The following is a 15,134-nucleotide window of genomic DNA, read 5'->3' on the forward strand; positions in this document are numbered from 1 at the left end:
TTGTATTGTTTGTAGTGTGATTAACGTTTGTGTAAGTACTAACGTTAGTAGACGTCAGGGAAGTAACACGTAACATTTTAATTATATTTGATCAAATGAACAAAATGATACGAAAAATGATTTGTTCATTTTGCTGAATGAGACTCAAAGGTCAGAGTTGGTAAAATGATCTGAACTTCCCATCACTATTGTTTTTGTCCCTAAAGTTGGTGAAATGTCACTTACGCACTTGTGGTTCTCACACATTGAAACGGTTAATATTTTTACATCTGTCTGTTTCACATTCACACAGTGTGTTATTTTTAACACATCTCTCTTTAGAGAGCAGTAGGGAGGATTCGGCTCTAACAGCGTCTAAAACATGTAAGATCTTGTCACACAGGGAAATAACTAAAAGATAAATAAAACCTGTAGGCCAGAAACTATTTATCAATAATGGAAGAACAGCAAGTTAAATACACAAATTAAAGAATTAATTAATTTTTGCAAATAATAACTGATCTGATGCATTTAAACATTAAGAGTGCAAATTAAATCAATTAAACCTCTGAAGATCTCTTCAGACAGTGCACCAGTAGTGCTTCAATGCACAAAAACACACACAATTATGTCTAAATACAGGGTTTTGGCGAGTTGCCTTGTAAACTTGGTCTTAATGAGTTTAAATAATCATAAAGAGTTGGGAGAAAATCAGATATGTATCAGATCCGTGTCATGTGCATCAGGTTTTAATGTGCATAGGTCTGTCACTGATGTAAATCAAAGAAGAAAAGAAAAGAAAAATAACTTTTATAGCTTGAACAAAGATTAACCTGTATAGTTTATGCATATATGATATAGTTTATGTGAAGATTGTTTTAAAGTCACATAAATTAAAAGTTGTTATATATTTCAGAGCCTATTCAATATTACAAATAATGGCTATATACTGTAAAGTTAAATGGCTATAATTAATAGGTAAAACTGAGGGAAAATGCACCAGCAGGATAAATTAAAAACATTATAAATATGTCATTGTAGTAGTAATAACTGCCTGTTTTGCAAAAATAATAGTTTTAGGGCCTGCTTATAAGAACTGAAAGCTTACCTCAGTATTTCTGCATCTCCTGTCAGTCTAATGATGAATCTGCTGTGACACACCAGCAATCTTCATAGTTCAGTTGAGAGCTCAAGAAAAACCTGTGTCTGATATAGATGAACCATTGGAAACATCCGTCCCTGCTGCAGACATGCTGTAACACTCACATACCATTATTACAAGTGACCTGAGCTAGCATTAGCTAACAGTGCTACTACTGAGGACATCATCACATTTAATAATGAGCAACATGAGAGCATCGTCACAGACAATAGTTCTCAGTTCACCTCAGTGTTTTCAGAGTTCATGAAGACATGAGATATAAAGCAGATCTGGAGGATCAGAGCAGCACTGAGCAGCTTCAGGTGAACAGAGAAACCTTCTACAGGTGTTTCTGGATGAACTGATATATGAGAGAAAGATCCAGATCCTGCCTTTACACGACAGAGACAGATGTGATGTGACCTGATTCTGTCTGTCTGTGAAGAAACAAGACTAAATGAGACGACACTGATCACAAACACAGCTCTCAGTCGTGTCTCTGCTGCGGGACAGAGAGGAACGAAAGGTTTCCTCGTGCAGAAGATCATCCTTGAGTCTCTGTTCCTGTAACTGTAGAGACGAGAGTGAGACTCACACTGCTGCTCGGTGAGGGAAAAACATTGCTGCTCGCACCCAGAAACAGTTTTAGTGTTACTATATAAGCACAATATTACCAGCAATGTGAGAAATAGAAGCATTTTCACCACAAACACTCAGAAAGAGAGTCACTGAACGAGAATTCATTCATTCAAAGATTCGTTCAGAAACAGTCGTTCACAGAAGAGCATCAATATCTGATTCTTCTCTCTAGACTAGAAAGTTTCATGTTTCACATGTTGTTGAATGAAGGTCTGATCATGGGTTTGATAAAAATGTGTGTAATGTGATGCGGTGGATGTTTTATGGAGTGACTGATTTCCATGGAGTCCATTTACACATTTTAGTCAAGCTGATTCACATTTCCTAAAGTCTTTGCCAAAAGAAAAACAAAACAGCAACTGAACATTTCCTCCATTATTGCCCAGAAAAAAGAGTTCCTTGTCGTCACAATATATGGGGTAAGTTGTCACAAGAGCAAGCTGACATTAGAAGCAAAACAGCCAGATACAGTAGAGATGTGCACTTGAGTTAGTGAATAGTCGTATTTAAAGTCTCGACTCCAGACTCGACCTGAAATGACTGCAGATCACAAACAAACAGTTATTAACAAACAGTCGTTTATAGTAGCCTAAATAACTTTCAGCACTATATATACTCTAGTATTGTTTATTTAAAGCTGAATGTGCTTTATTCAAGTAAATTAAGCAAAATATACAATTGTAGATGTCTGTCAGATCAGAATGTATGCAGTGTATGTGTGAGTGGAGTGTATGGGTGTAGAACACATGTGCCGCGTTTCCACCGAAATTACAAGAACATTTGTACCAGGAACTTTTTTCCCCCAAGACCTGTTGCTTTCTGCGTTTCCACCGAAATTACCCGAAACATTTGTACCAGGAACTTTTGGTTCACAGTCTTAGCTACTGCAATTTTCCTCACTGTATAAAATACCACTGCCTCCTTTCGTTTTCATTTAATCATAATAACACCTGCAGAAATGTACTTAGTTCAGGAATATGTGTATATATACAGCCATTACATTGAAATGAAATATATCAATTTGCCTTTTTTATTTTCATTTTAACATATAGATAAATTGAATACAGACCACAGATAACCTGTTAGATTTACCCAAAACTAATTATATGTTATGTTTAACCACCAAAGAGACACAAGAGCCAGCGTCACACATCAGAACGTGAGAAGAAGTGAGGCTGCTCTCTGCGGATAAATGAGGACAGATCTCTGCTGATCTCCTGGAGCTCACCATCTACGAGATCGGCTAAACACATTTTTAAATAGGCACTGTCTTAATAAATGAACCACAGATTTTAGATTTAAACAACTACATTCTCACCTAAAATACTTTTACAATTACATTTCATGACACAATAACAGTAATATTTAGAAAATGATCCGAATAAATAGTGGTTGAACCCAGACAATGCTGCGTGAACTCAACCAATCAGGATGTTTAGTGCAACAAGTCCCGCCTTCAACAGTTCCAGAACTTTGAAAAAGTACCACCTCGCCAACAGGGACTTTCTGAGGGGCATTTTTTACCCTGAACTTTATTTAGTTCCTGGTTCCTGTGGTGGAAACACACCAAGTACTGGCCCAGAGTCGCTAGTTCCTGGGTAAAGTTCCTGCGGTGGAAACACGGCAAAAGACATAAACAGAACAGAATCAGTCGGAAGGCCAGGAGAAGAGAGTCAAATCATCAAGCAGCTTCCTTTATAGCCACCTGAGCCCGCCTGCTCAGGTCTGTTACATCTCACACCAGCCATCAGTTCCACCCAACAATTACTTGGATTAAAGAGACAAAACACAGCAAAATACAAAGAACGAGAGAGGGCCCAAACCTGGAGCCGTCACACTTTGCAACACTAACTTGCATGTACCACATCGGTTCTCAATTCCAGTCCTCGGCAGGGGCGTAGATTACGCGGAGGACGTGTGTCCCCCACTTTAAATATCATGGAAATAGCGTCCCGCTATCACTGTATGAAACCAGTTGTTTTACACAGAAAAAAGCCCAGAAACTTTTGGAAACATGAAGACATTAAACATACGATTGCAACAATACATGGTTTTTCAAGTCATGTCCAGCAGGTGATAAAGTATGAACAATGCAGTACCAATTGACATAGCATTTATTACAGAATAGAAAAAATTCTGCCTTATTATGTGATAAAAATAGATTGTAGTATATAAACAAATCATTATTATTTGCTATTGTCCAACAGTTATAGATTTCTAAGCCATTTAGAAGCTACAAATTTGAGAAAAATGTAAGTTGCCTATAGTATCCACTACCAGTCAACCGTTTTTGAACAGTAAGCTTGTTAATATTTTTTAAATAAGTCTGTTCTGTTCATCAAGCCTGCATTTATTTGATCCAAAGTAAAGCAAAACAGAAAAATTGTGAAATATGTTTACTAACCTATTTAAATTAACTGTTTTCTATTTGGATATATTTCAAAATGTAATTTATTAAGATTTCAAAGCTGAATTTTTTGTATCATTACTCCAGTCACACAATCCTTCAGAAATTATTCTGATATTCTGATTTGCTGCTCAAAAATAGAAAGTCTGATCTGAACTGATCTGAATATGAATGCAACTCGTTTAAAATAACACGTTAAGCCTTATGATGATTTTCTATGGAAGGAAAAGGGTCATCTGATTTTTTTTGTACATGAAATACTTTATTAGTATGATGTTTAGTGAGTTTGGTCTATTAATATCACTCTATTAGTACATTAAACCATGTTAAAGGCTGTGTTGCAAGGTAAATTTTTTTAACGAATTTGTGCAATTTGCTTGTTGGTAATAAACATTTAAACTGTTATCCATTGTATTTCATGTTGTTGGGTATCACAAAACGGAATATAATACGAAAAAGTAGTTACTATCTTACAGCGGTCTCCTTTCCCCCACAATGCATTGCATCACATCACGCTGGGGAGAGAATTTACCAAAGCCGCCTTGAGAGCATTGAGAGTTACTAGAGAGATGAGAGTATTCAGATAGATAGATAAATACATAGATATATATATAGATAGAGAGACAGACAGATAGATAGAGAGATATTGACCAACAGCGACCCAAACGCACTCGCTTCCCTACAGCACAAGCTTTTCAGCGCAGTTTCCATGGGACAGCACCCACACAAGCACCTGCCAAACACAGCGACAGACACACGGCTACGTTTGCAACAACATTTCCACCGGAGGAAGAGATAAATGCTTAGAAACGTCCATATAGCTAGCATATGCCTTCTATTTCTAGATGACAAAGACAAAGTTTACCAGTACTACGACACTATGACAAAGGTTACCGGTACTTATCTGAACTAACGTAATGATCACTGCCACTAGATATAAAGAAAACATAGATTTTTTTTTCACTCGGTGCTACTCAATGAAAGTAAAAGAAATAAATAAAATAAAAAATCATATATATATATATATATATATATATATATATATATATATATATATATATATATATATATATATATGTAAGTATGTGTGTGTGTGTGTGTGTGTGTGTGTGTGTGTGTGTGTGTGTGTGTGGTTATTGTACACTGCTGCTCGTAGACTTGCTCCAGTGCTCATTGCTGCGATGCTAAATGATAGCAACTCACCAGGACACTTCACCAACTCTCCACTCATTCTCCTCGGACCATGCATAGGCTTTGACGGACATCAGTTCTTGGCAATTCCTCATTTGCCCTCTCACGGCTGGCTAGATCGAAATTACACAGCTGCGGGCCATCATACATGTTGGCTCTTGCCACCTCTTCCTCATCCCAGTCAGTCCCTATAATTTTAGTTCTGATGCTGTGTTCCAGGCAGGTCTTTGAGCTCATAATCAATATTTCATACAACTACTAATGACTTTGTACCATTCCAAAGAAGTTACGCCAAACTTTCTGAGCGCAAGGAATTGCAACTAGATTATTTATTTTATTGCAACATTACATTGACCTAAATTCGTTTTTTCAATGTGTACCACTTGCATAAACACTGCATCCGCAGGCAGTATTATTTGTAGGGGCTGCCATCATTGTTTCGCATGCTGTGTGACCTCTGAACTCGGAGTACATTGATCTAGTACGAGACACGAGTTCACGGGTGGGAAGTCACGGGTTTGACTGCCGTTCCAGTGTACTTTCACGGGTTTTAGGTTGGAAAACACGGGTTACGGGTTGCCTACATACTAGGCTGAGGCTACCTTTCCTCCACTTCTCCCCAACGTGACGTCATGACCGAGTTGCGTAAAAAAAACGGTAATACCAAAAACTTAAAAAATAGGTCTTTAAGACCAGTTTTGAGAAATTTTAAAAATGATATACATACCTTGAGTGATTTATGTACCCATTAATCGAAAGTGGTGGTTAACCTGCAACATGGCCTTTAAGTATTTCTTTATGTTAAGCGTTTTAGAATGTTCTATGGGAAAAGGCTTATTGTGTTATTTAACACGTTGGCTCATCTGATTTCTTATAGATAGTATAATTTATTAGTATGATGTTTAGTGATTTTGGTCTGTTAATATCACTGTCTTAGTACATTAAGCCAAATTAAGCGTTTTTTTTTTTTTTACGTTAAGCATTTTATAATGTCCCCAAAAGGTGCAAGAACTGCTAACATTAACTGTATATGCTGTTGTTCTATTCTGTAAACACATGTTTGGTTGTAGACAGCTATAGCTAAAGCTAAATGATATTATTAGGCTAACGTTAGTTGGACAAGTTATGGGTTTAAGTGGCTAACACCAGGCTGTTGGTGAGCCGGTTTCTGAGCAGTTTTAACAACAGTGCATAACGTCAACCTACTGGGGTGCGATAAAGTTATTCTTTAAATGTCACGCAGCTACTTAGTCGAGCGACCGCTTACATGACAACCCATCTTGTGAGCGTTGGTCGGTCCGTCCTTTCCCGGCGCTGCCCAGGCTCTGTCCGTCTGTCAGCTCTATGACACCAGCAACGGTAAATGACAGTGAGCCCAGCCCAGCTCAGCCGTCAGAGGAGTGTCAGCTCTTATTTTGAAAAGTGCTTATTGAGGGGGCGTGACATCACAATGAAGCAATACCCCTGATTGGCTGACTACACGTGTGGATCGTAGTCACACACTCTGCGGAACGATAGTGCCAAAAAGATCTGTAGATGTGTGCAGAGGGATCTGTGAATGCCCTGTGATCTGCAAACACAGATTCAACACTTGCATGCTGAGCTTTGCACAGAATGTGTAAGAAGGTCTTTTTACAGTGGTTTGAAAATACAAGTTAGACCGTGTTTGTTTGCAAATTGTGACGAGGGCATTTGTAGATTTCTGCGAAACAGCTGTGCCAAAATTCTGAAAACAAATCCAACACAATCTACAAACAAATAATGACCCTCATGCGCAGACAAATCACTTTGCATTCTTTCAAATTCTAGTTGTCAAGTGCAATTCACTGATTTCTATTTGTGAATCATAAAGAGTCTGTGGATTTTTTTATCTATTAGTTGATCTTGTTTTACGGATCATGAGGAGTTTGTTTGCAGATTTGGAATCTATTTACAGATTGTGTTTTACACTTTCAGATTTTAATTTGATCTTGTTTTGTGTTTACAAATTGTAATATGCATTTTTGACTCATACTCTCTTCATTTTCAATGATTATGGCATTATTTTGTCACAACAGCGAAACAGTGTCAGAATCCTGAAAACAACTGTGACACAATCTACAAACAGAACATGATCTTCACCTGAAACAAGTCACTTTACATTCATTCAAATTCTGGTTTTCAAGTACAAGTCACTGATTTCTATTTGTGAATCAGGATGTGTTTATTTGTGGATTTTCTTTTTTTATCTTTTTGTAGATCATGCTTTATATTTGTGGATTACAAAGAGTTTGTTTGAGGACTTTGTATCTATTTGTAGATCTTGTTTTACATTTGTGGATCATGAGGACTTTGTTTGCGGATTTTTTATCTATTTGTAAATTGTGTTTTGTGTTTACAAGTTGTAATATCTATTTGTGACTTTTAGTCTGTCCATTTTAAATGGTTTTGGCATCAATTTACCCCCATACAGAGCTGTTTAGAGATGCTGCAGCTGAAGAGTGTTTAGAGACGGACAGAGGTACCTTAGCCTTATTCACACATGATATCTCTCTCTCTCTCTCTCTCTCTCTCTCAATTTTCAATTCAATTAAATATTGCTTTAATGGCATGAATGTAAATACAACATTGCCAAAGCTTAGTGTAAATATTGTTGTTTTGATCTAAAATCAGTCTTTGTCCCCTTTACATTTCAATCACAGGGCCACATACCAGTTGTCTTGTCAAAAATCTTTATTGTCATATATATCAGGCATAGGAGAGAAACTTGTTGTCTTCGCCAGCTGTATGTTCGTTTCTCTGGGGCTTTTAACAGTAATCATAACTTATTTAAAATAGAATGTATACTTCATGCTTACATCAGTTGATATATTTATACATGCATCGGTGGAACAAGCCACCCTAGGCATCAGTCGAACACGTTACATGTACACATTCTGGTATGATCAAAATGAGCTATTCTCCCGGTGTCTGTCATATGATCCTAACATGTTCATGCAGACTTTAACTCATGCTGTATATATAACTTCATCATGCACTAACACTTCACAAATACATATAAATAATATTAAAATCATACATTTTTGGTCTACAATATACAGTTTAGTAGTTTTATACTGCAAGTATACTCATAAGTTTTCTTGGACCCACTTTATATTAAGTAGCCTTAACTACTATGTACTTACCTTTTAATTAATAATTTAGTACAATGTACTTATTGTGTACATACATGTTTGTACATTGTAGTTGTATTTTTTTTTAAAACTACATGTAATTACATGTGTATTTAATTTCTGTAATTACATTTATAATTACACTGTTGACCCATACTTTACACCTTAACCCACCCTTAAACTTACCCATACCTCCAACCCTCTCCCTAACCTTACCCCTATCCCACCTCAATAGCAGCAAAAGTGTTTTACAATACAATATGAACATAATAAGTACATTGTACTTTATTTTTTATGTAAGTACATAGTAGTTAAGGCCACCTAATATAAAGTGGGACCGTTTTCTTTAAGTGAACTTTACATCATACTGTAAGTATACTACTATGTCCGTATTTAGGGTTTAATGTGTATATATTTTGTTATATGAATATCTGAACATACAAAACATTAAAAGAAAGCTTGTGAAGAAATGTTTTTTATTTTAGCATCATGCATTATATTTTTAAACACTTTAATGTGTTTCATAAAAAATAAAGGAATAACATTTTGAACAAAAAACTGAAGAAGACTATGAACTGGATTCAGAATGATGAACAAAACGTAGATGGAGTCGATCAACACCCCAAAGCTTGACTGTAATTATTACCTCTTCAACTGTCAATCATTTAATTCTATATTTCTATAACGTCACAGTTTTCTTTATTTACTCTCAACAAATGGAAGTGAAATGTGACAACATGCCCATATGACAGCTTAACATATTATCTGATATAATATATACTGTGACCTCTGACCTTTGATTTATGTCCTGTGACTGATTTATTGTCTATTGCTCTTCTTTATGCTGCTGAAATCCAGAGCTTTCTGCTTTAGATCTGAATGATGTTCTGCTGGAATCATCTTCTCTTAATAACATGGGATGCAATGTATATTTATGCCCCCCTCCATTTAATAAGACACTGACATGTTTCATTAATGTTTTTTGGGGATGCAGTACCACTGTGTGTAGAAGTTACCTGTTGGGAATACAAATGTATTATAAACATACTTCTTGAATTTCAAGTATATTTTTAATGCATTTAATATAGTGCTGTGCGATTGATCGAAATCATAATAAAATCACTATTTGAGTGTGTGCAATTTCTAAATCACTTTATAGCATGATTTTCCCCGGCCCTGACCTCCTGCAGTGCGCTGTCTGATCCAATCATGATGCACCGCACATAAATGAAGCTCAAGAACAGAACAGAACAGACTGAGCCTAACTCCAGGTTCACTCGCTCTGTCTGTGATGTGTATTTTTTTCGAGCCCATGTTAATGGATCAGAGCATTCACTGCACATGGTAAAATATGAGAACAGAAGAGATTAGAAATAGAAAGGTGTGGAAAGAATGAATATCTAGAACATGATCATAGAGAGAGTTGTGAGTGCACATGACACAGTTTGAGACGAGAGGAGACATGTTTTAAGTGTGTGCACTCTCTCCGAGCGAGAGCAGCGTGTATTTTCTTTTTTTTTTTTTTGCATATGTCTAGACATTTTGTTTGACATCTTTACTTAGTGATTATTTTGACTCTGTTCTAGAGACGTTACAACTTTTTGATAAAGCTCTCATTGGTTTTCTTTTGGAAATATGTTTCAAATTTTTACTGAATGCATGTATTACTGTAAAGCATGTATGTGTGTGTCAAAATTGTGATTAAAATCAAAATCGTAAAATTGATAAAAAAAAAAAAATAGTTTTTTTTTTTTTTTTTGTCCATATCGCACAGCCCTAATATAATACTACATCTTTTCCACAAGAGCAGTTATTACACAAGATAACTCTATCATGATGCACAGCACTGAATGAGAAAGACTGTGATGATGACGGTGTACCTGTAGTTTTCTGAGAGTTTGGGCCTGCTGTCTCTGCTTTATCTGGAGCTGTAAAAGATGAATGTTAGTTCAGATGAATCACACTGTAGAATATGATAAACATATTTTAATCAGTTAATACACAAGATAACTCTAGCATGATGCACTACACGGATGAGGACAGTGTACCTGTAGTTTTCTGTGTGTTTGTAGTTGAGAGATCCTGAGAGTCTGGGACTGCTGTCGTTGTTGTATCTGGAGCTGTAAAAGATGAATGTTAGTTCAGATGAATCACATGTAGAACAGAGATCTCTAAAGTGTCCCCAAATCATTTTCTATACTGTATTTTCCAGTTTCCTTTTTTTAATAATCTAAATGTGCTGATTTACTTCTCAAAGTCACTTGTATAATACAGAAAATGGCTAAATAAACCATAGACACTTAAAAGTTGGCACTGAAGTAGGTTTTTATAGCAATATTTCTGATGTGTGTGATAGTATTCACTGATGGTTTGGGGATCACGGTGAACATAGTTTGAGGTTTGATAATCAGACTTTATTAATTTTTTTCCTTAGTTAACCCTTCCCTGATTGTTTTTTTTTTTTTTCAAAATTATTATTTTTTCATTGACAGAAAGAGCATGATGAAATTGTTTGCTTAAAGGTGTGGTGTGTAATGTTTATAATGATCTATTTACAGAAATGCAATATAATATACATAACTATGTTTTCTTCGATCTTAATTAACGCACATCCTGATTATTTCACCACTTATAATAGTAAAGAAAATATTTGTTGCAGAATGCTGAACACATTTACAGTTTATCATCGATTCAGTTTTTATAAAGAGCTCTATGTTTTCTGGATGAATGTTTTAGTGAGGATCGAGATGTGCTGAACAGAATTATCGAGCACCACAGTCCCGCCCACAGCCCGAGAGAGCTCTGGTGCCGGAAGTAAATTTCCCATTCATTTCTCCCATTGACTTTCGGGAATCCGTATCTAAAGAGTGTTAGAGCATGTGTGAGGATAACCAGCTACGGCTGAACTCATAAGCATACAACATATCATTTTGAGTGAAAAAAGTAAGAGGAAATCCTGGAAATCTGACCGCAATCACCGCTCAGTCGTCAACACATGTCGTCGCCATTACACAAATGTTCAGTAAATGCACTAAAAGGTATGTCTAAGCTTAATATTGTTTTGACAGAGGCATTATAAAATGCTTGATATGACTCATACCATATGAAGGCTACAGTAGCTTAGCTAAGATACCAAGCTCCCTGCAAAACTCTCATGGCAGCCAAGGAGACCATGATTGCAAAAACACAACACAGGTTTTTATTTTATTTTATTTTATTATTAATGATCTTCAGTCTTCATGGTTTAACCAGACGGTTACGTGAGCTCCACCAATCAGATGCATCACTGTGGGATTGTTCAGGATTGTGGGTAATGAAGTACTTAGCCAAGACATCGCGAATAAAAGGCAAAACAAGGTTAGTGCCCCATGATCCATTTGCGTTTATATGAGCATATACTATCGCTTAGTACAGCCGTAGCTGGTTTTAAGTCTACCATGTATGGTTACGTTTTTATGGCTTATACCCCAAATGTCAATGCAGAAATTGCATTGAATTTTTACTTCCGGCACCAGCTGTGGGCGGACTGTGATGCTCTATTTGGTTTTTATTGTAATTGTTCTGTTGTGCAGTTTGTCGTCTGTGCTGGTCGACAGATATTGAGACGGGAGAAGTAGACGAGAGCAGACCACAGTGTGACTTCCACACAAGAAGAAAACTAAAGTATTTTGTCAATAAAATACAATTATTAACTTTTACAAATAAAATAAAGGTTTATCAATAAAAATTATCTGATTTTAGAGTTTGACAATGAATAAATTGCATCCATGTTTGGGACGGTCCACATAAACGAGTAAAAATGCTTTAAGTTTCTTGTAATAATCCACTTCTGATCATTAAAGATTGAGTGTCAGTCTTTATTCTCCTGTTCTTCCTGGTTTCTCATTAAAACTCATTAAAGTAAACCGTGTAAATGACGTCTCTAATGTCACAGAAGAGCAGACTGTAACAGTGTAACAACGAGCCGCATCTGAACTGATTACTGTCTTCTGATAGATATCAAAGCATTAATAAACTGATAAACTGATGAAGAACAGATCAGAGATTATAATAATAGCTGATTGATCTCATTCTACTATGGTAAAATAAATGTTCAGTGATATCTAAACACAGTAAATGTTGTTCTGCTAGCGTGTGTGTAAATATTAAATCATGTGTGTATCATCTAACCCTGTGTTACTGTGTGTCCCGCGCTCCTCTACAAACACTAGATAATAAATAATAGTTCAACAATCAAACTTCACGACTTCACACTGAACCAGAGAAAGAGGCTCACACTGACTTTAAATACGATTCGAGCGGCTTGACATTTAAAACATATATAAAAACTGTTTAAATCAATGAAGTTTGTAAAAAATAAAGTTTGTAAGGAATAGCTCTATATATACTGTAGGCCTATGTTTTTTATTCAAATATTTCCCATTTTAGTCCTGAACTGAATATCATTAAATGTAAAGTATTTGGAGTGAGGGGAAGTAAAATACATCTGTATAATGTTTGTTAACGTTTGGTTTTATTTTCTGCTAGGACTGTGTTAAATTTCCTCTGAATGTAATAAAATCTGACTTCTACATCGATGAGACTTGTCTGTTTTTGTTGTTTTCTATCAAGTTTGACCAGTTGAGTCTTATTTTCTGGAGAATACAGTATAATATAATGTGGAGCGTTTGTACAATAAAACAAGCACATTATGTTCAACACTCGCACACATTAACTTTAGTCTTAAACTCTGCTGTAATTATCAGGAGCTTCGGGAAGTTTTGGTCCCTGGATCTAAAACATGAGAAAACCCCAGACGCAGAATATGACAATCATATTATAACTTTGATCACATTACATTAAAAGTTAAAAGTTTCATTTCCTTCGTTCCCAGCAGCAGATCTTGAGCTGTTAAACTCAACTACAGTTCATTAGTTTGCAGAAGTGCTTCGAGTTTCTTCTGTCAGACTGAAAGAAGCTTTAGTTCCTCAGTTTTTGGCACAAACAGTCTTTAATGTTAACATTATGAGCGTCTAACACTGATAGAGGAGATGTTTTCTCACCTGATCTCTTGACAGTGAATGTGACTGAGGTCTTGACTTGATCTTTCTGAGTAACTTCACATCTCCACTCTCTGTTGTGATCTTCATTCAGGAGTGTTGTAGTCAGAGAGATGATACAGGGATCTGATGAGGATGATCTCTGATATCTGGAGTCTGATATATCCAGTTTAACACCAGCCGGATTCACCCAGAACAGATGAATTCCCTCAGAACTGATCGAATCATCACAAGAGACTCGAGGATATGAATACAGCCGACAGGAGAGAGTCACAGAGAGACCTGAACTGATCTGAGTCTGTGAGGATGAGACTGAAACACAGAATAACACACACATCACACACTCTTCAACCATCAGGAGAGATTTAATCAAGAAATTGTCATTTTTAAACTGAACAAATAATCATTAAATTACCATGAAGAACATGCAGATAAATACGAGCGTCAGGTTTTAGTCGTGTTCCAGTCTCAGTCCATTGTTGGCAGAAGTAAGATCCATAATCTTCTGTTGAGATCTTCCTGATGTTCAGAGAGCAGTCAGACCCCAGACTCACTCTCTCATGTCTCTCTGTTTCTTTCCTCTTTTTCCCTAAACCAATCAGTTCAACTGCTGCTGAATGACTGTTATAAACCCATGTAGTTGAGTTGTATGCACGAGGAGCTTTATTACAGGGCAGACGGACATCTTCACCAGATCTGATGAACACATGAACATCATCCTCTCCACTGACACCTGAAACACAAGAAGATCTGAGTGATCATTATGATATATATTAATAAATGAATGACAGAAAGCAGAAGGTTCAGATCAGTCTTTTTCAGCAGTTATTACAAACACACTCTCCAGAATAAACTCTTGTTCTTCATCAGAGAGCTGTTCAAATCACAAACACACTCTTCATCAGAGAATAATTGAGAGATGTTTGAGAGTGAATCTGTCTAGTTTGAGTGTGTTCAGGAAGAAACAGTGTGTTCTGTATCAAACACAAGAAGAAACTCTTTCTCAGACTGATTGCACTGAATGTGTTGAAGAGAAAACACAGATGTCTTTACCTGTGAGAAGTGAAGAGAGAGCGATCAGTCCCAGCAGACACAGATGACACTCAGACATTTTCTCTTTCTCTTCATCATTTGCTCTCAACTCTTTCTTTAAATACTCTCAGCTCCTCGTGTGGTTTTAACTTCCTATGATCTGAGTGTTGAAATTCTTCTAGATCTGCACTATATGTCTGTGCATTATGAAGAAGTGCTGCTTTAGATTGTGTGAAACATGTTCTTCAGTGTGATAAAGTGCATTCTGTCAACCACACATCTGCTCTCAACACAGTTTATAAACTATTCTCTCCTTTTGCACACAAGTGTTTTACTGATGCTTTTACTTCTGTCTTTGAGAATAGCAATAAAACTGTGTTCACACTGTGTGTATTATTCTCTTGATTTATTCCTTCTCTTTCTAGCTTGTACTTATTTGAACAATGAGCACTTCCTGAGTCTGTTTGCCTCTTTAAGAAGAATCTCTTCATGTATCCCCCATTTGTAAGTCACTTTGGTTAAAAGCGTCTGCAAAATGACTAAATGTAAATGTA

The 15,134-nt window shown here is 36.3% G+C and overlaps 1 protein-coding gene across 1 annotated transcript; it reads right to left on the reverse strand.

Moving 5' to 3' along the window:
- Positions 1-10,285: 10,285 nt before the first annotated feature.
- Positions 10,286-14,878, reverse strand: LOC113053973 (uncharacterized). The gene is made up of 5 exons (XM_026219148.1): positions 14,602-14,878; positions 13,964-14,281; positions 13,552-13,860; positions 10,558-10,629; positions 10,286-10,437 (listed from the first exon to the last, which is right to left on the reverse strand). Exons 1-5 carry the CDS (start codon positions 14,657-14,659, stop codon positions 10,286-10,288), a joined length of 909 nt encoding a protein of 302 aa, XP_026074933.1. The 5' UTR covers positions 14,660-14,878.
- Between the last annotated feature and the right edge of the window lie 256 nt (positions 14,879-15,134).

Source organism: Carassius auratus, chromosome 3 (genome assembly GCF_003368295.1).
Source record: "Carassius auratus strain Wakin chromosome 3, ASM336829v1, whole genome shotgun sequence".
NCBI lineage: Eukaryota > Metazoa > Chordata > Actinopteri > Cypriniformes > Cyprinidae > Carassius > Carassius auratus.

Excerpts from the sequence above, each read along its gene's own strand:
- LOC113053973 (XM_026219148.1), bottom strand. The coding sequence starts at position 14,659 with ATGTCTGAGTGTCATCTGTGTCTGCTGGGACTGATCGCTCTCTCTTCA. Across the intron at positions 14,282-14,601 it reads TCTCTCTTCACTTCTCACAG|GTGTCAGTGGAGAGGATGAT; the intron begins GTAAAGACATCT and ends CTTGTGTTTCAG. Across the intron at positions 10,438-10,557 it reads AAACACACAGAAAACTACAG|CTCCAGATAAAGCAGAGACA; the intron begins GTACACTGTCCT and ends CATCTTTTACAG.